This window comes from Alexandromys fortis, unplaced genomic scaffold (genome assembly GCF_014885135.2).
Source record: "Alexandromys fortis isolate MF-2015 unplaced genomic scaffold, M_Fortis_MF-2015_v1.1 scaffold_352, whole genome shotgun sequence".
Lineage (NCBI taxonomy): Eukaryota > Metazoa > Chordata > Mammalia > Rodentia > Cricetidae > Alexandromys > Alexandromys fortis.
The window spans coordinates 172,427-200,034 of NW_026068237.1; the positions used below are offsets into that span (position 1 = coordinate 172,427).

Here is a 27,608-nt window from a genome sequence, read left to right on the forward strand (position 1 = left end):
TCGGTGGCCTCTGCTGCGGTCGTGGGACACGTCGAGCCGGGCAGTAGTGGCGGGGGCTTGGGAGAAGTCCAGACCGGGTGAGGGGATCCAGTTCGGAGAGGAAGGCACGGGCGGCGGAGCTCGTCCTGGAAAGGTAAGGCCTTCTCCCCTCCCTTTCCCAGTCCCAGCGTGTTCGCCGTCCTTTTCCCCTCCCGACCCAGGACCCCCCGCCGCTCCTCTTGACTGTGTGGACAGAGAAAGAGCCCGTGACTACAAGTCCGGGGATCTGAGCCGTGCGGTGGCCCGGCCCCTACAGCGTTACTGCTGTTATGCCCTTAGGCAGGATGCTCGGGACCTCAGTTTCCCCATTTACGCAAAGGACCGTGTGTCCACTGCTTCCATGTGCGTCTTGCCAAGGTTTTAAATCTCAGCGATCATCGAGTCCTATCCGGGTCTCTTCGTAATCAACGAATTTGCAAGCAAGAAAACTAACCGCTTGGGTGACTAGTCCGAGGTCACGCAGAGTAAAGCGAAAACCTGATCCTTTGTATCAGGGTTTAGAGAGCTGACGAGTGGCAGCCCTGGCCCTTAACTTGACTGTGTGGCATACGTCTTGGGGAAGGACCCCGATTCTAAAATCCAGATAGGAGAGGTTCAGAAGAGCTGAGACATTCGGGAGGGTGGATGATGGGACTTTGAAAGTAGAAAATCATCAGATCACACTTGCTGGGCTGAGTTTCGCTGCTAAGGTTTTAAGTCATTGTTACTTGTTGCTGACTTCTCCGCCTCTAGTCTTCACCGTGTGTGTGTGTGTGTGTGTGTGTGTGTGTGTGTGTGTGTGTGTGTGTGTGTGTGTGTATGTGTGTGTGTGTGTGTGTACGCGCACGCGCGGGTTCTGTGTTCTGTATTTCTTTGGTGAACCCGATATCATTTTTGAACGATCATGAACCAGACCTGGTGAGCCACGCTGTGGATACGCAGATAGTGTGTCCCATTGTAGCGTCCATTTCCACAATGTCATCTTCTCAGTCAGTTGTTCCTCTAAGTGTCCCCTACCGGAATGCTTTAGTGTTAGGATGATGTTGAAGGAATGGGTAGCTCCCTCCCAGAGAACTTTGTACCTCCTGGCACTTCCCTCTTTATTATAGTTTTTGAACTATTACTGTTAAGTTGTAAGTCTTCTTGACCACAGTGGGTTCTCATTTAATTTTTTTATTAGATTAATTAACAGAATTTATCCTTGTTCCCTGGTTCCTTAATTTATTCATCATATCCCCCCCCCCCCCACCCAAAGAGCCAGCGATGGCTCCTGTCTTTTTATAGGTAGCTTCCAGAAAGATAAAAATGCTGTACTGGCTGTAAACTGTCTGGGTTGCTTGGTCTCTTTTGTTCATTGAAGATGATTGTACTATTGTCTAAAACTCCCGGGAAGGAGGGGGAAGGGGGATAAAATAACTAGAAATATTATACATTACTTACAATTTTTGTAAGTAAATTATTCGTGTTTATCTTCAGATAAGGCTGTTGGTCTGCTCCTGTGTTTATTTTACAGATTAAGACCGTTCAAGCAGTGAAGTCGACTGTTAGAGCAATGATAACTGAAACATGCAGTAGGCCTAGAGTAATAGCTCTGTTTAAATTGTGAACTTGAGTGGGTGTTGCGGGGTGTGTGTGTGTGAATGGATAGGTTCTAACTCTCTTTCTCCCTCTCCTCTCTCTCTCATAGTTTTTTTGGGTTGTTTTGTTTGGTATTTTGTTGTTTTGTTTTGTTTGAGACAAAGTTTCTCTATGTAGCCCCAGCTGTCCTGGAACTCACTCTGTAGATCAGGTTGGACTTGAACTCAGAGATCTGCCTGCCTCAGTGCTGGGTATACACCCAGCATGGTTTTTTGTTTGTTTGGTGTTTGGCATTTGTTGTTGGTGGTGGTGTTTTTATTTTTTTGAAATCGTCTATTTATGTAGTAGCCCTAACTTCCCTGAAACTCAATATGTAGACCAGACTGGCCTCGAACTCTCACTGAGGTCCTCCTAAGAGAACGTCTGACCTCTTTTCTTGCATTTTTGGGTGGAGGAGTGGTTTTTTTCTCATGGGTGTTTTAAATGGCCTTTCTTAGATTTTTAGTAACCCTAAAACTGGCCTGATTGGTTATTGGGACACAGTAGGCAGGCATAGTATCTGATCTTGAATTCCATTCCTAACTTGAGGAAGAGAAATGTAGAAATGAGTCTTCCTTTCAGCTTAGAATTGGAAATGTAGGATCTGGTGCTTCTACAAAGCTGGTCTTCCTGGATTAGGATATCCAGTTTGGTACTATTGGATTAGAGTCAGGAAACCTGAGTTCCTGCCCCAGCCTTTGTAACACTTCAGAGTTTGAGCCAGGTTCCCCAAACACCTTTAAAAAGTGACAGATCAGATGTAGACACGTCTGCTGAGAACCGGGAGTGCAGAGATAAGTAATAAATACAGCCCTGAGCTCAGGTTCCAGTTGAGTGTGTTTGCTCTGTTTCTTAACCATACAACTCTGAATGTGTAGAAAATGTATTGATCATCAAGTGCGGTGGCACACCTCTTTAATCCTAACACTTGGAAAGCAGAGGTAGGTGGATCTTGAGAATTAGAGGCCAGCCTAGTCCATATAATGAGTTCCAGGTCAACCAGGGTTACATAATGAAAAATGTACATCCATACAGAGAGTGTGAGAGAGATTTCCTGAATATTAACTAGGAAGCAGCAAATTTAATAATTTCTTTCAAATCAAATTTGCAAAAAAATGACAACTTTTTTATTAGGCAAGTTCATATTACTATCTTCTGGTGGTATAGAGATATGAATTGAATGTAGATTTAAACTGTATATAGTATTCTATTCACTCAAGTCACTAAAAGCAGAATCTATAATACAATTGGAGAAATACTACCTCAGAATCTACTGTGTGTAAAACTTGTGTCAATTGAAAATGAACCTCTAGGAAATTATTGTAGAATATCAAAGTAGGAAGAGATTCTGTCTTCTCTTCATTATAATCCAAAAGGAAACTGGACTGAAGGTTCTTTTTTTTTTTTTTCCCCTGAGACAGGGTGTCTCTATGTTGCTTTGGAGCCTGTCCTGGAACTCTCCTGTAGAACAGGCTGGTCTCAAACTCACAGAGATCCACCTGCCTCCGCCTCCCGAGTGCTGAGATTAAAGGCGTGCGCCACCACCCAGTTTCTGGATTGAAGTTTTTAAGATTAATACCAGTGCCCTAAACAGTGTTTACCATGCCTTAAACCTCAGCCAATCTGCATAACCTCACATTCTGGGGATTAATTTTTTTCCCTTTTAGATTCCTGAACTACTGAAATTGTAGGGTTACATAGAGGGCTTTGAAGATGACTAGAATTCCAAAAGGATGCTGGGAGGAGGTCAGGTTTTCCAGGTTGAAGGAGCAGCTTTGGCAAACACAGGCAGGCACGTGTCTCCATGGCACTGGGGATTGCAGCCAGGATTTTGCACAAGCTGGGCAAGCTTCTACCACTAGGCTTACGGATCACCAGCCTACAGGGGGCTTTCAAAATTTTACAAGACAAGAGTTGTCCTTTACCTGCTACACTTAGGACTGTGGCTTGGCTAACTAAAGTATGTTAAAGTAGGGAATCATACACATTGTACCGTCCTATTTCAACTTTAAGCACAAATATCCTCTGTAGGCTTTGTTGTTTTTAACCTAAAACCTCAATTTTTTTCTTGGAGTATGGTTCTCAGAGATCTATGGACTACAGGCAAATCTTACCTCAGCTGCCTGTTTTATAGTTCTGTTGCAACACAGCTGTGCTCATTCATTTACATATTATCTAGGGCTACTTTCATTCTACAAGGTAGAGTTGAGTATCTGCAGTGAAAACGGCATGAGCCACAGTGTTTGAATGTTTAGTAATTGGTCCTTTATAGAAAGCTTATCAACCCCTGGCCTGAATCATGTATGGCTGCTTTCTTCAACATACAATAACTGCTTAAAAGCCATTCACAAAGCAGCCTGACTACAAAATTTTTCTAGATATTTATGAAATTTTCTGCCAACCTTTAGAGTTGATTCCTGCATCTAACAATGGGTTGTGGGCATCTGTATGACTGTCTCTTACCTAGTCTAGCCAAAGCATTCAACTTCATTTTCATAGACACAACCACTAGAATGGCTCTGTAGAGTAAAAGTCATACACTTAAGCTTTGGGGTCAGATTTCTTCACTTAATTGTATAGGCCTTTGACAAGTTGCTGAGTTTTTTCTTCTGTAAAATAGGGGTAACAATAGTACCAATTTTCTAGAGTTCTTCTGAAGGTAATATGAGTTAATTCACATAAGCCACACAGTGCTAGAAGAATACTTACAGATAGTAAGTGCTCAATTAGTGTTGGTGTACCCAACCTAGCAGGGATAGGTCCCACAGTTTAGCTTCTAGACTATTAAAGCAGTGGTCCCTGGGTTTCATGCTAAGAGAAAAGGAGTCTAAAGCCAGGGCCAGCCAGAGAAGAACCCTTTCTCCTGGAAAGAGATTTAAACCTGTCTAGAAGACTTAATGCTGTCTACCTTCTAGAAGATTCAGTGCTGTGTGGAGCCACACCTTGCCTGGGACTGTAGGTAGGCCTCCCTGAAACTGCACCTTCACTTCAGAATCCTGAAGGTGGACTGTAGGGGGAGGGCCAGTACATTTTATTCCCTCTTCCTGGTATGGCCACATTGATAAATCTCTTCCTCCTAAGTCAAATTATTCAGGGTTTTTTTAGGATTCTTTTCTGAGAGTTTTAAGATTAATAATATACTCAGAGAATTTAAAAAAATATGTAAAAAAACCCAAAGCCATATTTGAGTTCAAGATGACAAGTTTCCAATTAGATCAGCATGAAATTATTTATACTCTAAATGAGTTTGCTTGGTTTGTTTGATTTTTAGACAGGGTCTCACTATGTATCCTCAACTATTCTGGAGCTATACAGACCAGGATTGCCTCCACATCAGAGATCTACCTCGCTCTACTGCCATGGCATGAGGTCGTCAATATTTAAAAATCCAGTTAGTTCAGGAGTTTTTAGAGGAAAAATGTAATCCCTAGAACGTGGGGTTATACAGATTGGCTGAGGTAAAGCATGGTAAACTCTACTTCAATCCAGTTTCTCTTTGGATTACAATCTAAATTTCAGGTTGAAGAAAACAAAGGTTCTAGGCTGTACATAAAATGAAATGACTGTTGTGAAGCTACAAATACTAGAGGTCCATGGTTAGCTGGGGTGGTGGCCTGTAATCCCAGCACTGGGAGGGCGAGGCGAGAGGGAGGAGTTCAAGATCAGAGCAGGCAAGCAGATAACAAGCTTGAGACCAGCAACTGTGTGTGTGTGTGTGTGTGTGTGTGTGTGTCTGTCTGTCTGTCTGTCTGTCTGTCAAATGTTTCTGCCCTTTAGGTCATTCCTTCCCTTCTTGTTTCTAACTTGACTCTATTGTTAAGTCTTTATGTGCCAGTGCCAAGACAGGGAAAAGATGACATACACAGTTATCACAGAAAAATGAAACGTTTATATTGACAAGAGTTCAACTGATGTCAGATAAATCATCCAGAAAACTCTGCCTTTTAAAGTTTGCCAGACAAGCATGGCTGGGGGCAGGGATGGAGGTGAAGGAAGTTGCTCATGCCTATACTCACTCCCACATTTAGCTCTTAGCACAACAAAGCTGTTTTTTTTTTTAAAGCTGGCCTTTGTAACTAGCTATGTCAAAAGTCTTATACTTATTACAGTGTGTTGTTTATCATACACACACATATACACATATCTTATAGTAGGTACTGGGAAGAAAATGCTTGTGAAGTCCCCTGGCTTTGGGTTGTGTCATTTTATGATTTAGGTAACATCCCCCCCCCCAAGCAGAGGAGGGGCCCATCCTTAGGAATGCAAACCCTGTGGAGAAGGAAGAGGTTGAGAAGGATCCACCCTACCTCTTTTCCTTTACACAATGACCCTAGGGGTTTGTATATAACCTGCTTTTGTAGGCTGAGGACATTATGCAATACAGCATGACATGGAAGTCTGCATTCAAAAGTAAATTTAAAAAATGGTTTGACAGTAAAACTTTAGCAGCCAGTGACACATTAATGGACCTCTTTAGCCTTGTTGAGTTCTTCCCTAAATAAGTACATATGTTAGAGAACTATATATTAATAACTGGCCAGTAGTTCCGAGTACTAGAATGTACTTACTGGGTTTATAAAGTGAAGGGGACTGCTGTTGACTGTGTACCCATAATCTCTACTCCATTGTCACTTAGCTTTTTCTCTCTTTAGTTTTTTTGTCTGTTTGTTTTCTTTTTTAAGACAAGGTCTCACCATACAGACCAGGCTGACCTAGAGCTCAGAGAAGGGCCTGGCTCTACCTCCGAAATGCTAGGATTTAAGTTGTGTGCTACTATGCCCAGCCTTTGTGAGCTTTTTATCAGCTCGCATACAATCTTTATCTATAACTCAAACATCTCAAATATGTTGTAGTTAGTCACATGTTTCTTCTACTGTCTTTGGGGTAGGGCTTTATCATGGTACCTTCATTAAGTGCATGAGCAAGAAGTATTGAATGGCGCCTGGAGAGGTAGCTCAGTGGTTAAAGCACTTGTTACTCTTGCGGAGGACCTGGGTTCAATTTCCAGCACCTACATGGTGGCTAACAACCATGTGTAACTCCAATTCCAGGGAATCTGATGCCCTCTCTTGACTTACATGGGTATCAGGTAGGCACATGGTACATATAATACATGTAGGCGAAACATTCATACCCATAAATCTAAAATGTCTAAAATGCTAAAAGTTCTGTGTCTGGAGAGATGGGCCCATGATAAAGAGCACTGGCTGCTCTTGGGGGGACCTGAGTTTGCTTCCCTGCACCACATGGCAGCTTACAACTGCCTGTAGCTCTAGATCTAGAGCAGTGGTCCTCAGCTTTCCTGATGTTGCGGCCCTTTAGTACAGTTCCTTATGTTGTGGTGATCCCAACCATAGAATTATTTCATTGCTACTTCATAACTCTAATTTTGCTACTGTTATGAATTATAATGTAAATATGTGATATGCAGGATATTTGATAAGCAACCCCTGTAAAGGGTCATTCGACACCCCCCAGGGGTCTCCAGAACCACTGTTCTGGGGGATTTGATACCCTCTTCTGACCTCATACATGTAAAATAAAAAATAAAATTTTTTAGAAATGTTGAGTGAGTGAACTAGTTCCTCGGGTTCACACAACTAGCAGGTGCCTAGGCTCAGGTCTAGAGTACCACTCTTCCCGGTCATAGCTCAGCACCTGTTGCTTGGAGGCCACTTTTATACCACGAAGCTGCTGTCCGCCTTACACACAACTCAGAGTTTTGAGGGTTTGTTGTGCATTTGTTTTGCAACAACTTCTTACTATATTGACCAAGTTAGTCTTGAACTCACAGAGATTCACCTGCCTTTGCCTCTTGAGTGTTGGGATTAAAGGTTTGAACCATCATTACACCCAGGAGCAATTTTCTTGTTTTCAATTGTACTCCCTTGTAATGGGAACAGAGTGAGCCCAGCTAGCTCAGTCGGTAGAACATGAGACTCTTAATCCCAAGGTCGTGGGTTCAAGCCGCACATTGGGTGCCATTTGTAGTGATGAGGCGGGTAGGCCTGCTTTTCATCCTGCCTGGCTCCCACATGGCTAGCTTTACACCCGAAATAACAACACACAAATTGTATTCATTTAAACACTGCCTGGCCCGTTAGCTCTAGCCTCATACTGGCTAATTTTCACATCTTGGTTAACCCATTTCTCTTAATGTGTGTAGCACCACGAGGTGGTGGCTTACCGGGAAGATTCTAACCGTCTGCTTGAGGCATCTGCCTCATTGCCTTCTTCCCAGCATTCTGTTCTGTTTACTCTGCCTGCCTAATTTTCTATCCTATCAAAGGGCCAAGGCAGTTTCTTTATTAACCAATGAAAGTAACACATAGACAGGTGACCCTCCTCTATCACTCCCTTATGCACTCTAATAAAATCATCTTTTGTTAATTAGTGGTTCAATGGAATATAAATTTCTATTGCATAGTATATTTAATTGCAGTTTTCTATTTAAAAAAAACAACTCAACTATTTTGTAATTTCTGTGTCATATCACATTCTGGGCACATCAGCGTTATAGCCTAGACAGTTGAAATCCTCTGCAACTAAAGAAAAATTCAAACAATAAAAGACTTTGGATTGTAGCAAGTACAGTCAGTCTTTGACTACAGCAAGTAGCCAAAGGAATCTTTTCCTTATGTGTGTATGAGTAGCTGGGATTCTTTAAATCAAATGACAACAGGCTATATACTTTGGGAAGTGAGGCAGGAAGACCAAGAATTCAGGGTTGTCCTCGGCTACACAGGAAGTTCAAGGCCAGCTGAACTATTTATTACTTCTGTATACAGGTGTGGGCACAGGTACTCACATGTGTAGAGAGGTTAGAGGACAACTTTGTGCAGTCAGTTCTTTCCTTCCACCTTTCCTTGGGTCCAGGTTTGCTCAGCAAGCGCCTTTACTCTCTGAGTAGCTAATCTGTGACAAATTTCCATCTGTGCAGATAGTGCAGTCCTTGGCTCCACTCAGATACTGTACATAAAGCTGAAATCTTTACACAAATTATGCTTGAAATAGTTCTGAAACTACACCCAGATTCAGTGGAGCACTAAGAGCATAAAGAGAGTGTATCTCCTTGATTCCAGGATGTGACTTAGCCAGCAGCGAGTGGTAGCAGGAGAGTGCAGTGCAGTGCCCGCCCGGGAGATCGCTCCTAAGTGGACTTGGGCCTTCTGCTGTTGCATAACTAAAGGGATTTTTCCCTTTGTTTGTTGGATCAGATTTGAGTTGTGCTACGGGGAACAAGCAAATAAAGCTTTTAGGCCTCTGTGAAGAATGTAGCTTTATACTTGATCTTCTTCATGTGGAAAGGGGAGAGTGGGCTACCGAAAAAGAGTCTCCCACTGTTCACTGCCCAGACAGGGTACATGCGGCTCAGAAGTCCTTCCTGCTTACACTTCCCAACAAACCGTCTGGGGAAACGGGAAGGCTGAGTCTTACAGAGAGTCCTTTGCAGAAGCAAATGGTTAATGTCATTCTCTAATAACATGTACATTGGTTTCCCTACTGGAAACTAAAGGGATTGAACCTGATCATTAATTTTAAAATTGTAAACTATGTGTATATACTTTTTCCCTCTAAAATTTTTTATAGATTATATCATACAGTGTGCTCTGCTCCCCCTACCATATATTATTTCATAATATATCTGGAAGATCATCCTATAAAGGTGGACAGACATTTCTTACTCTTAAATGGTTATAAAGTATTTCATTTTCTGGAAATATAACTAATTTACTCAGTAAACTTGGGTTATATTTTCAGTGTATTGGCATTACAGATACAGTCCTGTAGTGCATAGCTTTCTTTATACATGTAACAGTTCATATATTTGCCTTTAGGATAAATATTTTGAAGCTTGTTTCAAGGTGTTGGGACTGATAACTGAAGACGGACTTATAATTTGCAGGGTGTTAATTGACAATGCACAGTGAAAGAAAGAAAAAAACAGTTTTGAAACATCTTAACTTCTGTTATTTAGAGATAAAATCTTGAGTGGAGACCTTGTATAGGTAACTTTATCAGTTGTGAGGTGACAGGCACAGCTCTACACAGCCATCCACAGTGGCCTGAGGAAGTCTCTGAAACTTTTAGGAACATTAAGGTTACTTTAATATAGGCTCAAGTTTGAAGATTAAGAAAAGAAGTGCACAGAAGACAGATAAACAGGTGTACTTAAGCTTCCCAAAGGAAGACTAATTGTCTAGATTAGCCATGTCTCATTTTGATGACGTCTTTAAGTGGTTGCTAAGAATGATTTTTCTTTTTTTATTTGATAAGTGAGGTAGCTCTGGAGACGCCTTGGATAGAATTATGAGCTGATAAGGTAAAACTAGGAGCCACTAGTATTGCATAAGAGGGTTTAGCACATGTCCTCTTCCTATGAATGGGGTTTCTGCTGGGCATTACAGACTGCACTGAGGCTACTGAATCACAGTCCTGCACATTTTCTAACGCTTTTCAGTATGGCATTATTTAAGAGCTGATTCACAAGGTAAATATATTATAAATTTAGAAAAAGGAAGCCAGGCGGTGGTGGCGCACACCTTTAATCCTAACACTTGGAAGGCAGAGGCAGGTGGATCTCTGCATTTGAGGTCAGCCTGGTTTACAGAGTGAGTGCCAGAACAGGATCCGAAGCTACACAGAGAAACCGTGTCTCGAAAAAAAAGAAAGAAAGGGGACCATGTCTCAGTCATACTTGCCTTACACATAGGGGTCAAGAGATTCCCTTTTTATAGCAATCCACAGAGGGATTGAAATTAAAAAGAGTACTGTGCTTTACCCTCCTCTCAGATGGGGTATATCTGGTAACTTCTGAACGGTGTGGCACCTTCATAGTTTTGAGGTTAGAGACCATAAAGCAGGTCAAAATTGCCAGCTGCTACTAACTTTTTTTTTTTTTTTTTTTTTTTTTTTTTGAGTCTGTGTCTCTTGTGGCCAGGCTGGCCTTGAATTACTTATGTAGCTGAGGGACTTTGAACTTTTGGTCCTCCTGCTTCTGCCTCTGGAATCTCAGGCTCAGAGGCATGCATGTCGCCACATCTGGTGTTTTCCTTCTACTTGAACATAAACTGTAATTTTCTCTTTCTCCTTCCCCTACCTTCATTCTGCTGCTAGGTGCCCAGGCCATGGCTGAAATTTGCTGTGTGTTCTTACAGCTTTAAGCCAGAACCTTCTGCTTTCTGTTGATTTTCTATGGCGCCTGGGGCAGAGGGTAATGATTGGGGGTGGGGTGATCCAGTCTCTGCTCCCCTTGCAGGTCCTCGCCTTCCCTCTTCTCTGCACAAATGTCTCACACATTTCAGTGCCTCATCCCTCGTATGTTACTGAGACTGGCAGTTATCGTGAGGAAGTGTGTGTGAGTGTGCATGTGTTGCAATAAATGCATGCACATATCTCTGGTTTCCAATGTGTTTCTTGGTGTTAGAGTTGAAATTTGGAACATTGTTTTGTTGACTGTGGAGGGAAGCACACATAGTAGGACAGAATAGGGGTATATCAAACATGTATCCTTTCAGTCCCCCCAAAAATATCACTTTGTCTATAAAACCTTAACACTCAAAGTGAATAGGTAACTTTTTTTTTTTTTTTGAGACAAAGTCTCACTTGGTAGACCAGGTCGACCTTGAATTTATCTGTAGACCAAGCTGATAAGGACCCCATAATCCTGTCTCCTTAGCCTTGTGGTTTATTTTCAGCAACATTACTGGTGATTCTGATCCAAGTAGTCTTTGGACTGCACTTTGAGAACCACCTGAATTAGGAAGAAAGTAATTAGCATTTATTATTTACTATGTGTGTTATTAGAGTAGCTGTTGCTTTCATATATACATTTACACTTGAGTTTTATAATGTTGTGATGTTTATTATCCCAGTTTTATGTGTTCATATTGTTCTCAAAGAGTTTTCTTTTTTTTTCTTTTTTTTTTTAAAGATTTATTTATTTATTATGTATACAGTGTTCTGTCTGTCTATATTTGCTGGTCCAAAGAGGGTACCAGATCTCATTACAGATGGTTGTGAGCCACCATGTGGTTGCTGGGAATTGAACTCAGGACCTCAGGAAGAGCAGTCAGTGCTCTTAACCTCTGAGCCATCTCTCCAGCCTCCCTCACAGAGTTTTAATAACTTGTTCTGAGTTCCAGTGATGGCAGAGCTGTATACCAGTCAGCAGCTCAACTTCAGAAGCAGCAAAGGCTCTTGCTGTCTCAACTTTGACAAAATGCCTCTCAGAGGAACTGACTATAAATAAAAGAGTAAACTGGAAAGTGCTAGGTGATCTAAGTATGTTTGATAAGTAAATGCTAAAGACCCTGAAAGGTCAGAACATCTAAAACATATCAGCTGTTACTCCAAGTGCATTTAGAAGACAAGTGTGTGTTTACTTTATTGAAACCTCTGTTCACCTCGGAACTTTTAAACTGAATAGACTCTAAAGATAAATTATTCCATCCCTTGACTAAGGGACCTATGACCAGAAAGGTTAAATTGCCTAATGTATAAGAAAAATAATCAAAGCTAGAACTAAAATTTCTAATTGTAATTACCATAAAGATTCGGGTGGCGTTGAACTCGTGGTGCCTGGGAATTTTGTAGAGAAGAGTGAGTCTGGGTGGGCATGGTTTTCTAGCTGTTACTGTGTGGTGGAGATGCTGTAACATGTGGCAGCTTGTAATGAAGGATTTCCAGCTCAAAATGTCAGTGATCCTGAGACTGAGAAGTGTTTTACACAAAATAATTCTGTGTGACGATGTTGCAACTAACATCCAAGCTTGTGGACTCAATAGTGTATGTTGTTCATTGTTTTTAAAGCAGGATATTAAAGACAAACTACCTAGCAGTCACTCTTGTTGTGTGTGTTGGGGGAGTGTAAGCTAAGATCTGTCTTAGTAAAACACATCCACATGGAGAGGAGTCAGGTATAAATCAGTATGCCAGTTGAGGGGAAGATAGTTCCTTCCTATTGCAGCCTTGAATAAGCAAATTACAGCTTGAGACACAGCAGACACCTGCGGTAGAGATACTAGTTTAACCTGGGCTGCTGGTTCTTTGACCAACATCATCACCATCAAATAGCATGATTCAGATCCTGGTGGAACTTCTGCATTTGTCTTGGCTGGAAGAGTTCACTTATGCTTCTGGAATGGAGCAATACACATCCTGACATGTCTCCACAGGCGTTGGAGCAGTTATTAAAAAGTCCTATGTTTACAGAAAGGTCCATACTGTGACTTCTAAGGTTTTTCCAGGGGGTCCTTTTTGCTTGAAACCAGGCGTCTTTCCTTAGCATGTCAAAAGTAAGTTTGCAGAAGAGGTTTGAAATGTTTGTGGTTGATAAGAAGGAACTTTGAAGAAATGCCTCCAGTTAACCATTTGTACCTTCTCTCACACCATTCTCTCGGCATGTTGTCAGAAATTAGCGCAGATTGAAAAGGTCGTGAAAACAGTTTAAGGTTTGTTGCTACCTAGCCCCAGTTAGGTTATTGGAAAAGGTATGATGTTTTACAGATGTATAGCAGTCTTAGAGGTAGACCCTGAAAGATGGGGAGGACGTGTTGCCCAAGAGATTGGAAGGGTAGGCTTCTGATGCTGAAGAAATGATTGCCTGGAGCCCAGGAGTAATGTAAGCACAAAGGTGGGAACAGAGCTGTTGATGGTGAAATCCAGAGACAGCCAGAAGATCTTCTAACTTACAGAGAATGGGCTAGTTGTGCAGCTTCTAGCAAAGGGGCCTCATCTTTCTAGTAAGCATTGAACAGGCCAGTGAGGCTCTCTGTGCCTTGGTTCCTCCATCCTGAAAAGATACTGTTTGATTTTCAGAAAGGATTTTTTTTATGTGCATTGGTGTTTTGCGTGCATGTATGTCTGTGTAAGGGATGATCTTTGTGTTACAGTTGTGAACGTCCAGTGGGTCTCGGAATTGAACCAGGTCCTCTGAAGAGCAATCAGTTGTCTTAACCTCTGAGACACCTCTCCAGCCCCCAGAAAGGATTTTTTTTTACCTTTATTCAGGTTCTATGCAATTATTTATTTAGTAAATGTACTGAGTACATTTAAGTTGATCTAATCTGACAGTTCTCTCATTTCCTCTATTGTATGCTTGTGCGTTCCCCATCAAGGCAGAGGACCCTGGGTTCAGTTCCACCACTACAACAAGGAATGAGCAGCCCTACCTGCAGAGTCCCTTTCCTCGATTAACTCAGGTCTGAAGTAAGGCTAACGAACTTGCTTATAGTACTTCTACATCAGCTGCAGTTTGCTACTTCTTAAGATAAAGCTATTGAATAGTTTTGAAGCATATCAGATACTATATAACATGTCAGATTCATTAATGTAATAAAGAGGAAATTAAGTATACTCTTAAGGAAGCCAGGTGTGATGGCACACATCTTTAATATTAGCACGCTGGAGCCAGACACAGGTTGATCTCTGAGTTCAAGGCCAGCCAGAGTTGTGTGGTGAGATCATCTCAAAAAAAAATTTTATTTATGAAAATTTTTATTATAATTTATTACTGTATTCGGGGTGTTAAAATATAGGCAATCCAAAGATAAATAAGCATGGTGCTCCCTGAAGTTACAGTCCAGTAGTAAGAGTACTAGAAGCATTCTGCCCTACTAGATACAAGTGGTGGGATGGAGAATGAGGCCTTGACTGTGGGTAGGTTTCCACTAATAGTATACTGCCTTGTTTTTACGGTTAAGAAAAATGAACCTCTAAAGGACAAAACAATTTTCATAGTAAACTAATTACCAAGTCTCATGTTTAAACTAGTTTTGTTTGTTTTGTTGCTTATGTGGTAGTTGTACCATCCACTCATGTTTGTCCAGAATGCGTAAGTGGTGTGGGGACTGGACAAGAGCAGTTTAAACAGTTTGACGTTGCTGTGGTTTCTCTCATGTAATTCCTCATGCAGTCAGTCCCCAGCATCTGTCTTGCCCCAACAGGTTTCCTACCTGGCTTGTTCAGTCTGAACAGCTTAATACTAGGGCGATGTGGGCTGATGATGTTATGGCATGAGAAGGTGACCTTCAGCTAATAGCCAGAAATGGTAATTTTTTTTTCTCTTTCGGATTAGAATCAGATTACAGGTTTGCTGTCCGTAGACAGAATTAGATTTGGAGACAAGGGAAGTCGAATTACTGTTCTTGCTGCATAGATATTCCTAGCCAAGAGCCTCCATCCAGGTAGAAGAGCCACTAATTGATAGCTACTGTTTTATGATTTAAAAACCTGTCAATCCGTGCAGAATTTCTTGTTTGCCTAGATTACTGCCCACTTTTATAAAGAAAAACTCTTGAGCCGGGCGGTGGTGGCCCACGCCTGTAATCCCAGCACTTGGGAAGCAGAGGTAGGCGGATCTCTGAGTTCAGGCCAGCCTGGTCTACAAAGGGAGTTCCAGGACAGGCTCCAAAGCTACAGAGAAACCCTGTCTCAAAAAACCAAAAAAAAAAAAAAANAAAAAAAAAAAAAAAAAAAAAAAAAAAAAAAAAAAAAAAAAAAAAACTCTTGAGCCGAATTGTTTAAAGTGGTTTTCTCCTTTATGTGTCTGGTGGTTGGTTACTTTTGATGCACCCTGGGAGTCTAATGTATAAGTAACATGAATTCTGCTGTTGTCTGAATGTGAACCGTGGCACAGCCTGGTTTCCTTCCCGGAAAGAAAAGTGCTTTCAGGGATCCCACAGATGACCCATGGTGAAGAAAGAGAAAATAACATCGTGATAGTGATCACTGAAAGTCTGAAAAAAAAAATCACTAAATTAATCCTTAACCAATTCTGGCGTCTCTCTCAGCCCAACCAGCACTGTGGAGAGAAGCAGGTGAGGATTTATAGGTGACCCTTGGCCTTGTTTTTATTATCAACCAGCAAAAAGAGTGAACCTTGTTTCTCTTGAGGTTTTCTTTTCTTAATGTTTGCAACAGGATCTCATGGTATAGCTCTGGCATTCACTATGTGACCAGGTTAGCCTCCAATTTACAAAGATCTGCCTCCCAAGTGCTAGGATTAAAGGCTTGAGCCACCAGGACCGGTTCATTGGGGAATATTTTAAAATATGAAAAGCTAAGACAGAAATTGTGTGAAACAGTCAGTCCAGTAGGGTATATGCCAGTCCTTACAGGTCATCAGAAGGTACTGTTTGCACAGCTAAACTGGTTACTTGTCCATAAACGTGAATTCTTATTTATTGTGGTTTAATGTGTTTGGCCTTGAGTTTCTCATCTTTTTTTTTTTTTTTTTTTTTTGCCAAAAGCAGGAAAACTGAGTGTCTGTTTTATGTTCTACCAGTCTAAAAGGAAACATAAATCATTTTATGAATAAAAGCCTTCTTTATTTTCCTTAACATGGAAGTCGGAAAAGGCCTAGGCAGTCTCCAGAAAACCTGTCCAAGACTCTGGATTACATCTGCCTCTGCTATGCAGAGAACCTGCATGCCAAGTACAACCACTTCCTTATTGCCTTCTGTGAGTCCAAGGAGTGTTTCTCCTCCGTCATTGAGTAATGCAGGGAGTGCTGAGGCTCAGAATGCCATCAGGATTTAGCCTTCTTGTTGCATTCTAGCTTCCATCCAAAATTTCATTTTTATTTTGCTACAGATTCTAGGATTTGCAGAGTCTGACGTTTTAAGCATTGTGTTTTACTTGACTTGGCTTGGTTTTTTGAGACTTGATCTTCTTATGTAGCTCAAGGCTGGCCTGAAACTTGTGATCTGCCTCCCAAGTGCTAGGATTACAGGTCTAACTGTACTGTGACCTGCCTTGAGATAATCTTTTAGGCGAGTCGTTGGTAGAGAATATAGGGGAAATTGCCTTTTTCTGATAGTTCTTAGGGGTAAACTGACTGAATTGTAATAAAAAGAAATTGTATAAACACCTGTAGCGAGTCTTTCTCCACTAGCCAAGTATTCCTCAACAAACACCTTTGCTTAGATGCAGGAAAGGAGGACACAGAAAAAACAGTAGGACTACCCATCCTAGACACTACAGGTATTTATTTAAAATACAAGTGACAGGGTACAGCCATTGTCCCACAGCACCTCCCCCTTTTTTTAAACAAGAACTCTGAATCCAATTTCCTTTGTTTAGCTTTCTGACCTTTATCCATGAATAACCAGCTTCTAAACAAAGGGAAACATCCATAATCCATTTTTTGGGAATGTGGGCATAGTTTTCCAGACTATTTCCTGCTGATTGGGGGGCGCTGATAATCTTTTTGTTTTAAGCTTTATTTATTGTGTGGCACCAGAAGAAGGTGCCAGATCAAATTACAGATGGTTGTGAGCCACCATGTGGTTGCTGGGAATTGAACTCAGGACCTCTGGAAGAGCAGCCAGCACTCTAAACCTCTGAGCCAACTCTCCAGCCCCAACACTGATAATCTTATGGGGACCTAAAGAATTAGAATTATGATCAAGTCCTGACTAGAGTATCTTGTGAGGCTTGATCATTTCCTCACCGTCAGGGCAGCAGAACCAAGTTTAAGTTAGTATCTCTAAAGGTACTCCTGAGAAGCTGAGTAGCACTTTCTTAGCGGTTATATGGACTAGGTTCCTTAAAAATCTGTGCCATGTTTTGTTTTGAAGTCAATTTTTAGACTGTTTTGTATTTCCTTAACAATCCAAGTTGTCCATCCTAGGAGCTTAACACATGCCTGCTGTTAAGTTGCTTCTACATTTTCTAATACAATGTGTTTTCTAGTAGGGCCCCCTTGAATTCTGTTAAAGAACTGGCTTATTCTGAATGGCAACAGTATAAATAAAAGTACGGTATTTCTGTTCTTTCTGTGTCTTATAAAGAAGCCTAGTAACATAACAGTATTGCAAGTAGATTTTATCAGTTAAGAATCAAGGATTTTGTTTGTTTTTCTGTTCTATCCATGTTTTGTTATTTCTTCTTTATAAATAACATGTAAACCTGAAGAAATGATAGAGAATAAGGAGCAAAGAAAAAGTTGAGTTTTAGCATGACTTACCATATGCTCATAGTGTGTCCAAACAGAAACCCATTGAATCAATGCTTTATGGCAGAGATTTAAAGTTCCGCCTCTTACTCATCATTGCCCTCCCTCAGGTTCCACTAATTGCTTTATGACAGAGAACTTGATTCTGTAAAATGTATACCAATTGCTTTGTGGACCTTGAGCCCAGTTCTTAGAAATAGGTGGTAAGGGTGGAACTAAATTACAAAAAAAACAATTCTTAGAGAGCAAGCTGCTGTGGAGTTCGGGAAGCACGACATGAATAAGTCAAACAGCCAGCCAGCCCGGATTGCATGAGGTCAGACCCCTCAGATTGTGTGCCTCTGGGTTCTGACTTAGTCTTCTTCTGTCAGTATCCATTTTCATTCTAGAGTAAACCGAGCTTGGATCAACTTTATCAGAGGAAAACCAACAAATACCATTTTTCTGCCTATGAATAGAATTTCTGTTCTAGAGGGAATGAATGGGTTAAGTGTGTTTGGTTTGGTTTTGTTTGGGTTTTTTGTTGTTGTTGTTATTGTTGTCTTTGTTGTTTCGGGTTTTTTTGTTATTTTTTGTTTGGTTGGTTTTTTTTGCGTGTACAGTCGGTTATCCAGACACATGGCATATCGCTGAAAAGCTAAGTTGGCAGAAAAAAATATAGACTGGCATTTACATATTATGATTTAAAATTTAAGGGACCTGGAGAGGTGATTTAGTGATTAAGAGCACTGGTTGCTCTGGCAGAGGACCCAAGTTCAATTCCCAGCACACAGTGGTTCACAGCCACTTTATGTCCTGTTCCAGGGGATCTGATGCTCTCTTCTGACCTCCACAGGGACCACGCACACATGTGAACATACATACATACATACATGAACATACATTCAGGGCAAAACATTCATACAGTAAAAGTAAATAAAGATACAGAATTTTTAAAAAATAAATAAAACAGAATGTTTTTGCCGTGCTGGTGATTAATACTGGGGGCCTCAGCAGTGCTAGGCAAGAGCTCTGTCACCGAGCTGTTAGCTGCAGCCCTTATACATTGTGTTTCCATAAATAATAATTTCTGAGTTCTTCCTGATATATATGATTATATGTATAATATAAATTATATATATATAATTTTAGTTTGACATAGACCTGTGGGATTTTTCCTAATCTCACCCAGTCACTGTTAGGGTCACATTCAAAGCCCTCACACATGCAAAGCAAATTCTGTGTCCCTGAGCTACAGCAATCAGAAGCAGCTTAGTGCACCAGGTTGGCGTTTCAGCTACACTGTTTATCTGATGATTTCCTCCCTGTCCAGACCCCACTGGGTAAGCCTTGCAGAAGGTTCCCATTACAGAAGTCTATTGTGTACTACAAGAAAAACAAGCTGGTTCTCTTCCTGCTCTCTTCCCTGGTGTGGATGAATGTGCACCGCAGCCTACACACGGCACTGCGGGGCAGGTGCACAGTTTAGAGCTTTTCTTGAGCTTTGAACGCTTGAATTCCTAAGGCACTGATCTATCTGAAGGGTTTCTGATAATGTGTACACAGATTTCTCTAATTGGTACATAAGGCTTGAATAAAAGGAAACCTCCAGGTCCTCAAATATTATTACTGAAAACAGTGTTATCAGAGTTCAAAGAAATAAGGGCGTAGGGCTCGAGTAGTTTGTGGTGCTGTGCTCTGCTCTTTTAAGAGACCACGTCGTGAGGTGTGCCTGCTCAGCTTCCCCTTCCACTCTTCAGTCTAAAGGAAGATTGGTCTGACTCATTTCTTTATCTCCCCCTGCCTGTCCATGACCTGGATTCCTGTCGATAACATGGAATGAAGTTATCTTTTATGCTTTTCTAATCTTATTTTCCAGCCTTGCAATGAAAGAAAATAAAATTTATAACTCCTGTTTGCATGTCTGTATTAGTCATTCTGACTCTTTTTTTATTTAATTTTATTTATTTATTTATGTATTTATGTATTTTTGGTTTTTCAAGACAGGGTTTCTCTGTAGTTTTGGAGCCTGTCCTGGAATTAGCTCTTCTAAGCCAGACTAGCTTAGAACTCACAGAAAGTAGCATGCCTCTGCCTCCCGCTGGGATTAAAGGCCTGCACCGCCACCACCTGGCCATAATCTCTTTTTTTTTTAAAGGAAAACTGCTAACTGCTGATCAATTTTGTCTCATCATTGGCATTTGTGGGCTCAATATTTTATATGTTGTTATTTGGTATTTATTATGAAATTTTCATGAGCAAAACCGCTGCTCAACATCTTCATACCATAACAGTGGTGTTAAGAGGACCAGGTAGATTGTCAACTCTGTAGTGATAACATAGAGTCCAGAATGACAGTTACCGAAGTTGAACGTGGAACTTTGATTATGCCTGTGGGATAGAATTATGTAAGCCTACTGTCATAGAGTCATGGGGTAGCAGTTGAGGCAAAGGTGGCTTCAAAACTTGTGTTCTTGAGTTAGACACGTACTTTCCTGGCTGTAAACTTCCTAGTTGAGCTGCATCTCTTCTCCACATCTTAGGATGTCATGCTACCCTGTTTATGCATTGATGCCTTCATGGTGCTAATTACACCATGAAACTCCTGTTCACTTCCCTCCTTGTCAGGTTCTTCCCTTATCTGCTGTCGAACTACTCGTACTTAGCTCTGAGTTTGGCCCTGATAGGAGCTTGAGTCATCAGACACATACTCAGACTCAAGATCCTGGAGACCTAATTGGAATTTCTTTTTCCTTTTTTGAGACAGGGTCTCACTTGTAGCCCAGGCTTACCTCAGACTCTGGCTATTTCTCCCTCAACCTCCTGATGCTGAGATTACAGGCCTGCACCACCATGTCCTGCTCCTACTTTGAATTTCTTCTACATCCTGGAGTTGAGGAACACAGAAAGAGATTTCAGGAGCTAGACCGGAGCTCAGAGGACAAGCAAACTCGCTGTTCTCTCATAGGCCCAGGATCTCTTCCCAGCACCCACATGGTAGCTCATACCCATCTGTAATTCCATTTCCAAGGAATCCAACACCCTCTTCTGGCTTCCTCTTGCACTGCACACGAGTGATACACATTCATACATGCACACAAAACACTCATACAAATAAAAGTAAATGCAAATTAGAAAAAAGATAGGTGTTTACAGTCAATGGTGATGCACACCTTTAATCCCAGCACTCAGGACGGCAAAGGAAGACAGATCTCAGAGTTCAGGGCCAGCCTGATCTACATAGTAAGCTCCAGGACACCCAGGGCTACACAGACAGGCTAAACCCTGTCTTACAAAAAAAAAAAAAAAAAAAAAAAGACAGGTTTTATGAACATATCTCTCTGTGCACATTGTGTCCCAACTTCCCAGTCCTCTGCCCGCACAGCAGCTATGGAAACTACTGTGCCTTGACTCAGGTTGACTTCTGCAGTACAGCATTAGCGTGGTGCAGAGATGCAGGCTGACTATGCAGTGTCTAAAGTTAATATAGACCATCCATTTTATACCTTGTTTTTTCGTGTTCTTAACTCTGATGTCCTGGTGGGACTAAAATTGTGTCTGACAGCTGGGCACATTCCTTGCCTGAGGCCACAGTAGACCTTTCTCCAGAGCTCAAAACTGATTGTGCTCTAAGTGGACTCCAAATATCCTGGTTAAACACAGGCCATCCCAATTAGGAGAATTATCTGAGGTTGTGGCTTTTTATCTACTCATGTTTATCATTAGAAAGCCTTAGAGCAGTTACATTTTGTTAATGGCTCCCACTTATAAATTATTTCAAATTATCTATTTCCTGCACCCTGAAGAGGCTTTACTCTTTGTCCTTCGATCTCAAAGGTGATCCCTAGTAGTCCAAGTTACTTCTGTATCTCAGAAGGCATTTGTTCACTGGGCAAAGTTCTATATAGACAAAGTGTTTATCAAGAAAATATGTCCTTAATATATAATTGTTTTTCTTAAAAGACTTTTCCGCTGACTGACATCTTTTTCTGGAAAACTGGATCCTTCCGAACATATGGGGATGAACCACATGGGGATGAACCATATGGGGATGACCCACATGGACAGCAACAGTACCATGCCACCTCACCATCACCCAACCACCTCGGCCTCACACGTCCACGGTGACGGCATGATGATGGTGAGTGTCCTTGCCCACACACTTGGATAATAGAAACATGGGATTAGCACTGGGGGTTATCAAAGAGGGGAACTAAAGCAGATCCCGCCCTGCAAGTCAGGTGGTCTGCCTGTATTCATGTGGCAACATACCAAGTGACACCAGAACCAAGATTTTCTACAATTATTTCTTTAATCGTTTCTTTTGAAATCCACCCTTCCCTAAATTAAGTCCTGGTGTTTGTGTTTTATATAGAAAAGAGAAAAGGTCATGAGATGGGGGTGAGGTCTGGGGGAACTCTCAGTGCCCATAATAGGAAAGCTTCCCACTGCTTCAAGTATTTCTTCTTGTCTAGATGTGTTACTGTAAGCCTCTTTGCCCAAGATTCTCAATAAGGTCTTCAGTCTTCTCTGACTGACTTGTTTTGGTTTTCTGGCAGAATATGACCTTCTACTTTGGCTTTAAGAATGTGGAACTCTTGTTCTCTGGTTTGGTAATCAACACACCTGGAGGTGAGTAACCATGGGTCATCTTTGAAGATAACGATCACATGGTGACATAGATTTGGAAATCAGCAGCTCTTTCTGTCCTATTACCAGATCAGTGTGGTTGTGCTACATAGCCGTCATGATTCCTATTCCCCAGTCAGAAGATGGAATACGTACTATTGTTTCTGATCCTCCAGCAAGCTTCCTTAAATTCATATATATGTTTTTGGAGCACTGAAAAATAATTAAAATGTCAGATAAACATCTTCTACAATCCTTTTCTTGTTTGCTAAGTTGTTATTGGTCCTAGGCTTAAGACTAGAAGCATATCAAATACTACAGTGTAACCCTAGGTTAAAAACTGTTAGTCTTGGCAGGTATGGTAGTGAATACCTTTAATCTCAGCACTTGAGAGGCTGGAGGATGTTTTAGAGTTCAAGGCCAGCCTACTCTACATAGAGAATTCAAGGATAGCCAGACTACATAGACACTGCCTCAAAACAACCGCCTGTTTACAGATAAATAAGCTTCATTCATATAGTGAATTGCACGGCTAGTATGACAGAGTGAAAACATGAACCAGTGCCACTGGACCCAGCAGCACGCTGGCTGATCATTTTGACTGTACAGTTACCTCCTCCTCCCCTTCCTTCCTTAGAGATGGCTGGAGCTTTCGTAGCCGTGTTTTTACTAGCAATGTTTTATGAAGGACTCAAGATCGCCAGAGAAGGTCTGCTGCGTAAGTCTCAAGTCAGCATTCGCTACAATTCCATGCCTGTCCCAGGACCAAACGGAACCATCCTTATGGAGACACACAAAACTGTTGGGTAAGATGGAACAGATCCAAATGAAAGTTCTAGAGAGCTGTCTTAACAAAGCACGTATTTTTTCTTCTTCCTGAGTTGTCAATTCCATGTAACTTTAGAAGTTCCCACTTGTGGGTTATTGGACTCGCAGTCTGCAAAGGCACTTACTTACATGTTATTCTAAGTTGCAAGTGTTTGCCACTTTGGGAGAAGTTGAAAGGAATCCATTTTTTTAAAATCTTTTCTAAATAGTAGAGGTCATTTTAAGAATGTATGGTCAAGATATAAAAAGAATGGCAGAATGCAATTGATTTCTTTCTGTCGAGAGTTAACTCTAGTCAAGCATGATGTCTGCCTGTAATCCCAGCACTGTGAAAGCCGGAGGATCAGAATTCAAGGCCATTCTTGGCTACATAGTGAACTTGAGACCGGCTTGAGGAAAATTGAAAGTTCTGTCTTGCCAAATACACACACGCGCACACACACGCATGCACGCTGAGTTTCCAGGTTAGTTGTGGTGCAGTCCAGTGGAATGCTGTGCTAACAGCTGCAGCTAGCTGTTCTCTTGACCTGCAGACTCCCAAGTCTGACTTTGCTGTCTCTGTTTACTCCCCAGGCAGCAGATGCTGAGCTTCCCCCACCTCCTGCAGACAGTGCTGCACATTATCCAGGTGGTCATCAGCTACTTCCTCATGCTCATCTTCATGACCTACAATGGGTACCTATGCATCGCAGTAGCAGCAGGGGCAGGGACAGGATACTTTCTCTTCAGCTGGAAGAAGGCAGTGGTGGTGGACATCACAGAGCATTGCCATTAACATCAGACTCCACGTGTGGCCTTAGCGATTGCTGTGGGAGCATCTTGGGACCGAAAGATATGATTCCCTCTCCAATCATCCCTCTCTCTCCTGTCTCTATGCACACACACTTACTGAATAGAGGCTTAGTTGACTGTCTCTGAGTAGTGGTTCTTCTAATAAGATGAAATTGACATTTCTCTTGAGAAGTCACCTGCGGGATGTCTTCTCCCTCATAATCCTGAGCCTTGTCTAATCCAGGTAGCTTCCTAGTTAATGACTTGGTTATCTGCTTTTTTTTTTTTCTGTTTTGGGGGTTTTGTGTATTTTTGTTTTAAATAGATAATGTGTGGGTGGAATTCTGTGTCAGTGATAGAAAAGGATTGATGGTAATTAGGGACATCTCACCCAACTTGGGACTTCAGTTTCATACTAGAAAATAATCTCAGCTTAATTCAGTGAGTGGGAACACATAGTGCCTTTCTCTAGGTGTGATGTGTTAACCAAAGTACTGGTAGAGTGTGGAGAGTGGTCAGGGGCTACAGGCAGCGAGTTTGTGGAGTAGGTATTCTTGCTCTTTCATCAACTGTGTTTCCACATAACACTTTGATTAGAAATGAACTTACCAATCAAAACAAAAACAGAACAATCAATTTGAGACTATAGAAATAGAGATTGTTAAATAAAACCATTGGCATTTTCCTTTGACTCAGACATTGATTTGTCCCAAATGAACAAAGCAAAACTTTGTAATTTTTTCCTATTATTGTGTGTTTTCCTCGAAACAAATGATTTTCAAACTTTAGAATGTTTCAGAGTTACCCAGAAGGCTTCTTGTTAAAACAATACTTGGTGGACCTCAATCCTAGTGCTACCAAATTTGGCATTTCTAAGTTTCTAAGTGATGTTTCTGATGACAGTCTAGAGGATTGCCCTAAGTTGGCATTAAAATAGCAAAGCTGTACCTGGAAGGGACAGAGGATGGGGCTACCTGGTATCCAGCATGAGAATCTGAACTGCTGGTTGGTAGGTGGTATGTCTTGGGCATGTGTCACACCTAAATGCTGCTGGCTAATACTTAGTCATTCCACAAACTTTTATTTAGCTCCAGACACACTTTCTGTGTGCTCACAACACACTCGTGTGGACTATAGCCAGAGTGCACACATGTATACAAAGTCTCAATCCTTTATGTGCTCACAACACACTCGTGTGGACTATAGCCAGAGTGCACACGTGTATACAAAGTCTCTAGTCCTTTCTGTGTGCTCACAACACACTCGTGTGGACTATAGCCAGAGTGCACACATGTATACAAAGTCTCTAGTCCTTTATGTGTGCTCACAACACACTTGCATAGATCACGGTGGCCAAAACCCCTTTTCTCAATAAATCCCACTGCATGTTCTGTCAATCATTAGTCTGCAGGCTTGTTCCCAAACTACCTCTTCAAAGTGATTCTTCCTATGCTAGTCTGTTATGCCCTGCCCTCTTTGGTGCTAGATCCAGTTGTGCCTCGGAGCAGAAGAAACAAACCTGCTATCTTGTTGGCCCAGTATTGTGATTCTGAAGTTTGTACTTTCTCTCTACGGGTGCCAATTAAACATCGGAGAACAAGGAATATATACTTTGGTGGCTTTGAACCAAGAAAGGGTTATAAGCCTACTGGATGAAGGCTAAAAAAATCTAAGAAATTAACTTTAGAGCTTTGCTTTTCTCTTAGTTCAGTCTTGCACAGTGAATGACAGGTACTGACAGAGCCCAACTTTACAGTGCAAATCGCCTGTTGTTATCTCAGAAGCCAAGGGATAATAAACCCAGGGCAAGACAGAAACCACATAGTAGTGACCCTGGTGCTTTCTAGAGATCTCCAGATAAGCTGCCATAAAACACCTTCCAGGGGCTGAGATGCAGCTCAGATATGGATCACTTCTCTAGCATAAGTCAGGTTAAACATAGCCTTGTTTAACCCCAAAAATCCTAAAAATAAAGCATACACTAAGAGAAACAGGACCTTATCAGTGAGGTGAGAAGAACCAAGGCCAGTTAGGACAAGGTGCTATGAGTCTGAAACCAAGAGAAACCTCACTCTGACATGGTTCTTCAGGGGAGATTCAGGTTAGAAGCAGTCTACTACAAAACCTGCACTTGAGATCCCAGACTAGGTTCTAGAGGGTGTGGTTAGTACAGGAAGAGGTAAAGCTTAAATCATATGCTCTTGAACTTTAATGCCCAGCTCCTATGTGTCTGGATTTCTTTAGCACCTGCCTACTTTTCCCTTTCTGTCTTTATCCCAGGCAGCTTAGTTTTTAAATCTGTTTCCGGTGGTGCACGCCTTTAATCCCAGCACTCGGGAGGCAGAGGCAGGCGGATCTCTGTGAGTTCAAGACCAGCCTGGTCTAGAGAGCTAGTTCCAGGACAGGCTCCAAAGCCACAGAGAAACCCTGTCTTGAAAAACAAAACAAAACAACAACAACAACAACAAAAATCTGCTTCCTGATGCAGTAGACATTCAATGCTGTGGTTACATTTATCATACCAATTAGAAGTTGGTATTTACAAACCAGGTAGAGGTCTTAAGTTTGCTTCAAGAAGCAGTCGCCCTAGCCGGGCGGTGGTGGCGCACGCCTTTAATCCCAGCACTCGGGAGGCGGGCGAATCTCTGTGAGTTCGAGGCCAGCCTGGTCTACAAAGAGCTAGTTCCAGGACAGGAACCAAAAAGCTACAGAGAAACCCTGTCTCGAAAAATAAAAATAAAAAATAAATAAAAAATAAAAAAAAAAAGAAGCAGTCGCCCCATTAGAATTTCTATAAAGCCAGTTAAAGGATTACCACCTTTCTCCAGAGTTACAGATCCAAAATGGAAGAACACTCAACACCCCATTGCCCACATGTGAAACCTCCTCAGCAATCCATCAGAGTTTCACTACTATGGTAAGGTTGTCCCAAACTCTCTTTCAGACTGTGGGCCTAGGTTCCTTACTAGAATCAGGAAAGTGAGGCAGGGCATACATCGTATCATTTATGCCACTTCCTTAGGGTCTTCTAAATGACAAGTCTGCATTTGACGTAATGCCTTAAACACTGGCTCTACATTTCACATTGACTGTTTCCGAGACTGTGAGCTCCCAGAGAGCAGGATTGGTGGAACGGGAATGGTTTAAGTGTTGTGTGCGCAAGAGAACAAAATAAACATCTTGATTTTGTGAGTCCATGCATATCTGTCTACACAAAGTAGTTTCCAAATAGCCAGTCTTCAGTTTGGGGGTACAGGGGAACACGGCGATTTTCCTTTTGGGCAAGAATTTTATTAAGAGTTACTAACAGCATGAAAATTCAGACAGCAACATGACAAGGTCTGAGAGTTCAGGCCTCAGCTCCAGTCAGACTATCTCTAATTCTTGGTAGCAGGGAGAGGGAGGGAATTCCAAAGGAATGCAGCACTCTGGAGATAGAAGTGAGGAGGAGGAGGGGCACATACAGGTAGCAGATGTGCCCCCACCAGAAGACCTCTAATGGCCTCCGGCCTAGCAACCTGGTCTGTAAGTCTCCTAGGGAAACAAAGTGGAATCCCAGCACCTGGGTATTGTGTTTACAGATGCTCCACAGTGTGTCTGTCTCTGTAGCAGCAGGGATCTCTCAGAACCAGACATGAAGGTGGAGATAGAGAGGGCTGCAGATGGGCATAACTTGAGCAGTGTCTGGCCCGGACTTGTAACACAGTGAGATGGACTGTTGCAGAAACAAATGGCTATGGGTACAGTTCAGTGGCTGAATGCTTGACTAGTGTGCCTTTCTAAGGCTCTGGGTTCGATCCCTAGCATG

At 41.8% G+C, this 27,608-nt stretch overlaps 1 protein-coding gene across 1 annotated transcript; it reads left to right on the forward strand.

Moving 5' to 3' along the window:
* On the forward strand, positions 1–26,598 carry Slc31a1 (solute carrier family 31 member 1). Its single transcript, XM_050131021.1, has 5 exons — positions 1–133; positions 21,536–21,713; positions 22,132–22,204; positions 22,839–23,007; positions 23,603–26,598. The coding sequence occupies exons 2-5, from the start codon at positions 21,588–21,590 to the stop codon at positions 23,802–23,804; spliced, it is 570 nt and encodes a 189-aa protein (XP_049986978.1). The 5' UTR covers positions 1–133; positions 21,536–21,587; the 3' UTR covers positions 23,805–26,598.
* Positions 26,599–27,608: the final 1,010 nt, after the last annotated feature.

What these genes read in the sequence shown, in the direction of transcription:
- Slc31a1 (XM_050131021.1), top strand. Translation starts at nt 21,588, where the DNA reads ATGGGGATGAACCACATGGGGATGAACCATATGGGGATGACCCACATG. An exon ending in GGTAATCAACACACCTGGAG is followed by an intron (nt 22,205 to 22,838) that starts GTGAGTAACCAT and finishes TTCCTTCCTTAG; the next exon opens with AGATGGCTGGAGCTTTCGTA. An exon ending in GAGACACACAAAACTGTTGG is followed by an intron (nt 23,008 to 23,602) that starts GTAAGATGGAAC and finishes TTTACTCCCCAG; the next exon opens with GCAGCAGATGCTGAGCTTCC.